The sequence below is a fragment of the Perca flavescens genome, unplaced genomic scaffold (assembly GCF_004354835.1).
Source record: "Perca flavescens isolate YP-PL-M2 unplaced genomic scaffold, PFLA_1.0 EPR50_1.1_unplaced_scaf_37, whole genome shotgun sequence".
In the NCBI taxonomy this organism is placed as follows: Eukaryota; Metazoa; Chordata; class Actinopteri; order Perciformes; family Percidae; genus Perca; species Perca flavescens.
In genome coordinates, this window is record NW_021166688.1 from 50,001 (window position 1) to 60,000 (window position 10,000).

At 40.4% G+C, this 10,000-nt stretch overlaps 2 protein-coding genes across 2 annotated transcripts in view; both read left to right on the top strand.

Moving 5' to 3' along the window:
- Positions 1–7,086, top strand: part of LOC114551700 (regulating synaptic membrane exocytosis protein 2-like) — a 51,611-nt gene extending 44,525 nt beyond the window's left edge. Inside the window, exons 22-26 of the mRNA XM_028572665.1 lie at positions 1,786–1,921; positions 4,711–4,823; positions 5,409–5,510; positions 5,952–6,090; positions 6,599–7,086. Of these exons, the coding sequence (XP_028428466.1) occupies positions 1,786–1,921; positions 4,711–4,823; positions 5,409–5,510; positions 5,952–6,085 (485 nt within the window). The 3' untranslated portion in view covers positions 6,086–6,090; positions 6,599–7,086. The remainder of the gene's footprint in view (positions 1–1,785; positions 1,922–4,710; positions 4,824–5,408; positions 5,511–5,951; positions 6,091–6,598) is intronic.
- The window catches only part of LOC114551701 (zinc finger protein 250-like), a gene marked incomplete at its 3' end in the record, with an annotated part of 15,996 nt that continues 12,621 nt past the window's right edge, over positions 6,626–10,000 (top strand). The window contains exons 1-2 of the mRNA XM_028572667.1: positions 6,626–6,778; positions 9,814–10,000. The exon at positions 9,814–10,000 is cut by the window's right edge and continues 224 nt beyond it. Coding sequence (XP_028428468.1) covers positions 6,626–6,778; positions 9,814–10,000 — 340 coding nt within the window. The remainder of the gene's footprint in view (positions 6,779–9,813) is intronic.

Genomic DNA, 10,000 nt, shown 5'->3' on the forward strand with positions numbered 1-10,000 from the left:
CATATATATACACACAGGTCAACCCAGAGGGTCAGTTACACACATATACACACATATATACAGAGATACACACATATATACACACAGGTCAACCCAGAGGGTCAGTTACACACACATACACACATATATACAGAGATACACACATATATACACACAGGTCAACCCAGAGGGTCAGTTACACACATACACACATATATATACAGATACACACATATATATACACACAGGTCAACCCAGAGGGTCAGTTACACATATACACACATATATACAGAGATACACACATATATATACACACAGGTCAACCCAGAGGGTCAGTTACACACATACACACATATATACAGAGATACACACATATATATACACACAGGTCAACCCAGAGGGTCAGTTACACACATATACACACATATATACAGAGATACACACACATATATATACACACAGGTCAACCCAGAGGGTCAGTTACACACACATACACACATATATACAGAGATACACACATATATATACACAGGTCAACCCAGAGGGTCAGTTACACACATACACACATATATACAGAGACACACACATATATACACACAGGTCAACCCAGAGGGTCAGTTACACACATATACACACATATATACAGAGATACACACATATATATACACACAGGTCAACCCAGAGGGTCAGTTACACACATACACACACATATATACAGAGATACACACATATATATACACACAGGTCAACCCAGAGGGTCAGTTACACACATATACACACATATATACAGAGATACACACATATATATACACACAGGTCAACCCAGAGGGTCAGTTACACACATATACACACATATATACAGAGATACACACATATATACACACAGGTCAACCCAGAGGGTCAGTTACACACATATACACACATATATACAGAGATACACACATATATATACACAGGTCAACCCAGAGGGTCAGTTACACACACATACACACATATATACAGAGATACACATATATATACACACAGGTCAACCCAGAGGGTCAGTTACACACACATACACACATATATACAGAGATACACACATATATATACACACAGGTCAACCCAGAGGGTCAGTTACACACATATACACACATATATACAGAGATACACATATATATACACACAGGTCAACCCAGAGGGTCAGTTACACACACATACACACATATATACAGAGATACACACATATATATACACACAGGTCAACCCAGAGGGTCAGTTACACACATACACACATATATACAGAGATACACACATATATATACACACAGGTCAACCCAGAGGGTCAGTTACACACATATACACACATATATACAGAGATACACACATATATATACACACAGGTCAACCCAGAGGGTCAGTTACACACATATACACACATATATACAGAGATACACACATATATATACACACAGGTCAACCCAGAGGGTCAGTTACACACACATACACACATATATACAGAGATACACACATATATATACACACAGGTCAACCCAGAGGGTCAGTTACACACACATACACACATATATACAGAGATACACACACATATATATATATACACACACACACACACACACCCACAGAGACACACAGAGATACACACACACAGACACACAGGTTATGTGTGTCTGTGTGTGTGTGTGTGTGTATCTGGTGTTTACGTCTTTTTCTTCTTCTTCTTCTTCTTCTTCTTCTTCTTCTTCTTCTTCTTCTTCTTCTTCTTCCTTCTTCTTCTTCTTCTTCTTCTTTGTCTCTGTGTGTTTCCAGAGGAAGAGAAGAAGAAGAAGGTGATCAGACTTCCTGTCCAGCGGAGCGTAGAGACGGGATTGGCCGTCGAGTTTAAAGCTCGTTTCACCCGCCAGCCGAGCCGAGACCCCGACGCAGACGACCCCAAACCTGGAGCGTAAGATTCGCTCTCCTTCTCTCCTTCTCTTCTTCTCTTTCTCTCCTTCTCTCCTTCTCTCCTTCTCTTCTTCTCCTTCTCTCCTTCTCTCCTTCTCTTCTTCTCTTTCTCTCCTTCTCTCCTTCTCTTCTTCTCTTCTTCTCCTTCTCTCCTTCTCTCCTTCTCTTCTTCTCTTTCTCTCCTTCTCTCCTTCTCTCCTTCTCTTCTTCTCTTCTCTCTTTCTCTCCTTCTCTCCTTCTCTCCTTCTCTTCTTCTCCTTCTCTCCTTCTCTTCTCTTCTCTTCTTCTTCTCTCCTTCTCTTCTTCTCTTCTTCTCTTCTTCTCTTTCTCTCCTTCTCTCCTTCTCGCCTTCTCGCCTTCTCTCCTTCTCTTCTTCTCTTTCTCTCCTTCTCTCCTTCTCTCCTTCTCTTCTTCTCTTTCTCTCCTTCTCTCCTTCTCTCCTTCTCTTCTTCTCTTTCTCTCCTTCTCTCCTTCTCTTCTTCTCTTTCTCTCCTTCTCTCTCTTTCTCTCCTTCTCTCCTTCTCTTCTTCTCTTTCTCTTTCTCATTTCTCTCCTTCTCTCCTTCTCTCTCTCTCCTTCTCTCCTTCTCTCCTTCTCTCTTTCTCTTTCTCTTTCTCATTTCTCTCCTTCTCTCCTTCTCTCCTTCTCTCTTCTCTTTCTCCTTCTCTCCTTCTCTCTTCTCTTTCTCCTTCTCTCCTTCTCTCCTTCTCTCTCTCCTTCTCTCTCTCTCCTTCTCTCCTTCTCTCCTTCTCTCCTTCTCTCTCTCCTTCTCTCCTTCTCTTTCTCTCCTTGTCTCCTTGTCTCCTTCTCTCCTTCTCTCCTTCTCTCTCTCCTTCTCTCCTTCTCTTTCTCTCCTTGTCTCCTTCTCTCTTTCTCTTTCTCTCCTTCTCTCTTTCTCTCCTTCTCTCCTTCTCTCCTTCTCTCTTTCTCTCTTTCTCTCCTTCTCTCCTTCTCTCTTTCTCTCCTTCTCTCCTTCTCTCCTTCTCTCTTTCTCTTTCTCTCCTTCTCTCCTTCTCTCCTTCTCTCCTTCTCTCTTTCTCTTTCTTTCCTTCTCTCTTTCTCTCCTTCTCTCCTTCTCTCCTTCTCTCTTTCTCTTTCTCTCCTTCTCTCCTTCTCTCCTTCTCTTTCTCTCCTTCTCTCCTTCTCTCCTTCTCTCCTTCTCTCTTTCTCTTTCTCTTTCTCTTTCTCTTTCTCTTTCTCTCCTCTCCTTCTCTCCTTCTCTCCTTCTCTCCTTCTCTCTTTCTCTTTCTTTCCTTCTCTCTTTCTCTCCTTCTCTCCTTCTCTCCTTCTCTCTTTCTCTTTCTCTCCTTCTCTCCTTCTCTCCTTCTCTTTCTCTCCTTCTCTCCTTCTCTCTTCTCTCTTTCTCTTTCTCATTTCTCTCTTTCTCTCTCTCCTCTCTTTATCTCCTCTCTTCTCTCTTTCTCTTTCTCTTTCTCATTTCTCTCTTTCTCTCTCTCCTCCTTCTCTGTTCTCTCTTTCTCTCCTCTCTTTATCTCCTTTCTTCTCTCCTTCTCTCCTTCTCTCTTTCTCTTTCTCTCCTTCTCTCCTTCTCTCCTTCTCTCTTTCTCTTTCTTTCCTTCTCTCTTTCTCTCCTTCTCTCCTTCTCTCCTTCTCTCTTTCTCTTTCTCTCCTTCTCTCCTTCTCTCCTTCTCTTTCTCTCCTTCTCTCCTTCTCTCCTTCTCTCTTTCTCTTTCTCTTTCTCTTTCTCTTTCTCTCCTCTCCTTCTCTCCTTCTCTCCTTCTCTCCTTCTCTCTTTCTCTTTCTTTCCTTCTCTCTTTCTCCTTCTCTCCTTCTCTCCTTCTCTCTTTCTCTTTCTCTCCTTCTCTCCTTCTCTCCTTCTCTTTCTCTCCTTCTCTCCTTCTCTCTTTCTCTTTCTCTTTCTCATTTCTCTCTTTCTCTCTCTCCTCTCTTTATCTCCTCTCTTCTCTCTTCTCTCTTCTCTCTTTCTCTTTCTCATTTCTCTCTTTCTCTCTCTCCTCTCTTTATCTCCTCTCTTCTCTCTTCTCTCTTTCTCTTTCTCTTTCTCATTTCTCTCTTTCTCTCTCTCCTCCTTCTCTGTTCTCTCTTTCTCTCCTCTCTTTATCTCCTTTCTTCTCTCCTTCTCTCTCCTCTCTTCTCTCCTTCTCTCCTCTCTTTATCTCCTCTCTTCTCTCCTTCTCTCCTCTCTTTATCTCCTCTCTCCTCTCTCTTCTGTCTTTCTCTCTTTCTCTCTTTCTCTCTTCTCTCCTTCTCTGTTTCTCTTTCTCTCCTTCTCTCCTTCTCTCCTTCTCTCCTTCTCTCCTCTCTTTCTCCCTTTCTCCCTTTCTCTCTTCTCTCTTCTCTCCTCTCTTCTCTCTTTCTCGCTTTTCTATATTTATATAGAAATTATATTTGTTTATATAATTTATATATTTGTTTATATAATTTATATATTTGTTATATATAATCTGATATTTCAGTATATATATATTTATATATATTTATATATTTCAGTATATATGTCTATATATAATCTATATATTTCAGTTTGTGTATATATTTGTATATATTTGCTCTATTTTTCCCAGGCTGATTTTTATTTATGTCTATATATAATCTATATATATATAATCTATATATTTCAGTATAAATTTGTGATATTATTTATATATAATCTATATATTTCAGTATATATGTGTATATATTTGAGTATATATTTGCTCTATTTGTTTCCCAGGCTGATATTTCAGTATATATGTCTATATATAATCTATATATTTCAGTATATATGTGTATATATTTGAGTATATATTTGCTCTATTTGTTTCCCAGGCTGATATTTCCAGGAGTGAAGCTGACGTCAGATAAACAGTTCACGGGTTTCCTGGACGGATTAGGCCCCGCCCAACTGGCTGGCCGCCAGACTCTGGCCACGCCCCCTTTGGGTAACAGCCAATCACAACTTCATTTACACTTTACATTCATATTAATTCTTTATAAATACTTATCTGGTATTTGGTTTACATATTTAATGTTTACTTCTATACTTAGTGATTTAGAAAAAAATATTTTTGAAGAGTCGAATATTTAGAAAAACAATTTGAGAAAAAATTTGAATATTTTTGAGATTTTTTTAAATAATTTTTGAGACAAAAAATTTTAATATTTGTGACAAAAAATATGAATATATTTGATAAAAATGTTTATAAATGTGAGACATTTTTGTAATATTTTTGAGATTTTTTTGTAATATTTTTAAGATTTGTTTATATTTGAGGAAAAAATTTAAAAAAAATTTAGAATACATTTTAATATTTTGAGATTTAAAAAAAAATATTTTTAGAAAAAAGTTTAATATTTTAAAATCAAAGTCTGAATATTTTTCAGAAAAGTTCAATATTTTGAGAACAAACTACCCGTTCACACATTAGTGTTAATATTTGTAAATCAGTGAAAACCAGCTGTCAGAATCAACTGTTTGACTGTGACATCATGTAACGAGCCGCTCTGATTGGCTGCTTGGCGGTCAGGTGATATCCAGATCGGGATGGTGTACAGGAAGGAGCGTCTGGACGTGGAGGTGATCCGAGCCCGAGGGCTTGTGGGTAAACAAGGCAACAAGAACACTCCAGGTGAAAGTACTACACACTACACATCACCTAGCCCACCAGACTCCATGTAAATAATCAGGACTTTTATCATCGTAAAACACACTTCATTCAAAGTAAACAGAAACTAAATAAAACTGTCAAAAGCCGTCTTGGTTCATCTGTCCACTGTTCCAACAATTACCACTCTGGTTTGGTTGAAATAAACCCTTAATTCACCCATTTACACGTGGAGATATGCTGGCTCTATACACGCTAAAAGTCCTGATTATTTACATGGAGTCTGGTGGAGATATGCTGGCTCTATACACGCTAAAAGTCCTGATTATTTACGTGTGTGTGTGTGTGTGTGTGTGTGTGTGTGTGTGTGTGTGTGTGTGTGTGTGTGTGTGTGTGTGTGTGTGTGTGTGTGTGTGTGTGTGTGTGTGTGTGTGTGTGTGTGTGTGTGTGTGTGTGTGCTTGTAGCTCCCTATGTGAAGGTCTATCTAATGGATAATGGGAAGTGTGTGTTGAAGAGGAGAACTCGTCTGGCGAGGAAATCTCCCGATCCTCTTTACCAACAACAGCTGCAGTTTGAAGAACACCCTGAAGGAAAGTAGTGCAGGTACTGGTATGCAGTACATGTGTGTGTGTATATATATATATATATATATATATATATATATATATATATATATATATATATATATATATATGTATGTGTGTATATATATATATATATATGTGTGTGTGTGTATATATATATATATATATATATATATATATATATGTGTATATATATATATATGTGTGTATATATATATGTATATATATATGTATATATGTATATGTATATACATATATGTGTATATATATATATATATTATATACATATATATATATATATATCTTGATATACACAAGATAACAAGATGAAACTTGTGTCATTAATTTTGATTAATTGTAAGTTAAGTAACAACCATGGAATAATTAAGATTAAATATTGTAATATTTCTATTTATTTAATCATTTTCTGTCTGTCTGTCTGTCTGTCTGTCTGTCTGTCTCTCTTCTCTCTCTGTCTCTCTGCCTGTCTCTCTGCCTATCTGTCTGTCTGCCTGTCTGTCTCTCAGATCATCGTGTGGGGTGACTACGGGCGGATGGATCATAAATCCTTCATGGGAGCCGCTCAGATCCTATTGGACGATCTGGACCTGTCCCAAATGGTGATTGGCTGGTTTAAACTGTTTCCTGCCACATCATTGGTGGACGCCGCCTTGGCCCCGCTGACCAATAAGGAGACAGAGGGAAAGGTGTAGCGTCAGGAGGAGGGACAAACGGAAGCAATGGGAAGTTCTCCGAGCTTTAAACAAACTGAGCATGCTCCAAACACACAGTGGAACTACAACTCCAAACAAACAGTGGAACTACAACTCCCAGCTAACAGTGGAACTACACCTCCCAGCTAACAGTGGAACTACAACTCCAAACAAACAGTGGAACTACAACTCCAAACAAACAGTGGAACTACAACTCCAAACAAACAGTGGAACTACAACTCCAAACAAACAGTGGAACTACACCTCCCAGCTAACAGTGGAACTACACCTCCCAGCTAACAGTGGAACTACAACTCCAAACAAACAGTGGAACTACACCTCCCAGCTAACAGTGGAACTACACCTCCCAGCTAACAGTGGAACTACAACTCCCAGCTAACAGTGGAACTACAACTCCAAACAAACAGTGGAACTACAACTCCCAGCTAACAGTGGAACTACAACTCCAAACAAACAGTGGAACTACAACTCCCAGCTAACAGTGGAACTACACCTCCCAGCTAACAGTGGAACTACAACTCCCAGCTAACAGTGGAACTACAACTCCAAACAAACAGTGGAACTACAACTCCCAGCTAACAGTGGAACTACAACTCCCAACACACAGTGGAACTATAACTCCCAGCTAACAGTGGAACTACAACTCCCAACACACAGTGGAACTACAACTCCCAGCTAACAGTGGAACTACAACTCCCAACACACAGTGGAACTATAACTCCCAGCTAACAGTGGAACTACAACTCCCTTCTAACAGTGGAACTACAACTCCCTTCTAACAGTGGAACTACAACTCCCAACACACAGTGGAACTACAACTCCCTTCTAACAGTGGAACTACAACTCCCTTCTAACAGTGGAACTACAACTCCCAACACACAGTGGAACTACAACTCCCAGCTAACAGTGGAACTACAACTCCCAGCTAACAGTGGAACTACACCTCCCAGCTAACAGTGGAACTACAACTCCAAACAAACAGTGGAACTACAACTCCCAGCTAACAGTGGAACTACAACTCCCAACACACAGTGGAACTATAACTCCCAGCTAACAGTGGAACTACAACTCCCAACACACAGTGGAACTACAACTCCCAGCTAACAGTGGAACTACAACTCCCAACACACAGTGGAACTATAACTCCCAGCTAACAGTGGAACTACAACTCCCTTCTAACAGTGGAACTACAACTCCCAACACACAGTGGAACTATAACTCCCAGCTAACAGTGGAACTACAACTCCCAACACAGTGGAACTACAACTCCCAGCTAACAGTGGAACTACAACTCCCAACACACAGTGGAACTATAACTCCCAGCTAACAGTGGAACTACAACTCCCTTCTAACAGTGGAACTACAACTCCCTTCTAACAGTGGAACTACAACTCCCAACACACAGTGGAACTACAACTCCCAGCTAACAGTGGAACTACAACTCCCAACACACAGTGGAACTATAACTCCCAGCTAACAGTGGAACTACAACTCCCAACACACAGTGGAACTATAACTCCCAGCTAACAGTGGAACTACAACTCCCTTCTAACAGTGGAACTACAACTCCCTTCTAACAGTGGAACTACAACTCCCAGCTAACAGTGGAACTACAACTCCCAACACACAGTGGAACTACAACTCCCAGCTAACAGTGGAACTACAACTCCCAACACACAGTGGAACTACAACTCCTAGCTAACAGTGGAACTACAACTCCTAACAGTGGAACTACAACTCCCAGCTAACAGTGGAACTACAACTCCCAGCTAACAGTGGAACTACAACTCCCAGCTAACAGTGGAACTACAACTCCCAGCTAACAGTGGAACTACAACTCCCAGCTAACAGACTTTCCCCGTCAGACTAACGATCTGAGAATCAGTAGAGACAATATTTATAATGACTTGTTTCACTGAAGCCAGGCTTTAATGCAATCGTTATCTTAGCATAGATATAACGTTATTAATGTCTCTGTTCCCAAACTGCCAGCTAACGGCTAGTAGCTAACGTTGGTGGTAGCTAGTAGCTAACGTTGGTGGTAGCTAGTAGCTAACGTTGGTGGTAGCTAGTAGCTAACGTGGGTGGTAGCTAGTAGCTAACGTTGGTGGTAGCTAGTAGCTAACGTTGGTGGTGGTAGGTAACGTTGGTGGTAGCTAGTAGCTAACGTTGGTGGTAGCTAGTAGCTAACGTTGGTGGTAGCTAGTAGTATCAGCTTTTAGACGCTTTCTTTGGTCATACAGCACAGTTTATTGTGTGTGTGTGTGTGTGTCTGTGTGTGTGATTGTGTGTGTGTGTGTGTGTGTATATATGTGTAAATATGTGTGTGTGTGTGATTGTGTGTGTGAATATGTGTGTGTGTGTGTGTGTGTGATTATGTGTGTGTGTGTGTGTGTGTGTGTGTGTGTGATTGTGTGAGTGTATGTGTGTGTATACGTGTATATATGTGTGTGTGTGTGTGTGTGTGTGTGTGTCTGTCTCTGTCTCTGTGTGTGTGTGTGTGTGTGTGTGTGTGTGTGTGTGTGTGTCTCTGTCTCTGTCTCTGTGTGTGTGTGTGTGTGTGTGTGTGTGTGTGTGTGTGTGTGTGTAGTATTACACAGCTGCATAATAATAATAATAACAATAATAATATTTTTGGGTTCCAGTAGAATCAGGTGATCTGAAATAATGTATTTGAAATATGAGCATTAAAGTATTAAAATATTAAAATATTTAAATATGTCTCTGCCAACACTGTTTCCAGTCTTTCTGTCTGTTTTTAATCTCAAATAAATACTATAAAGTCTGTAAAGTATCCAACTGTAGTTTAGGGCGCTGGAATAAAGAGAACTTTTAAAGCAAACATTTTTGTACTTTTCCTTCAGTACATCTGGACTTATATCATAGTATTTCTACACGGTAGTATTAGTACTTTTACTGTATTTCTACACTGTAGTATTAGTACTTTAACTGTATTTCTACACTGTGGTATTAGTACTTTTTCTGTAGTTCTCCCTCCGATGCGGCAGGGCGGCGCTGTTCGCCTCCGCCGCTTCGCTCTCCTCGACGCGGAACTGTCCGTGTGTCCCTCCGCGGGCCCTGGATGTGTCCGCTGCGGCCTCTCCGGCTCTCGTTGTCCGCAGAATAAAAGCAGCGAGATGCGCGCGTGTGTGCACCTGCTGCGGGTGACGGTCCACGAGCGGATCCTCGCGGCTG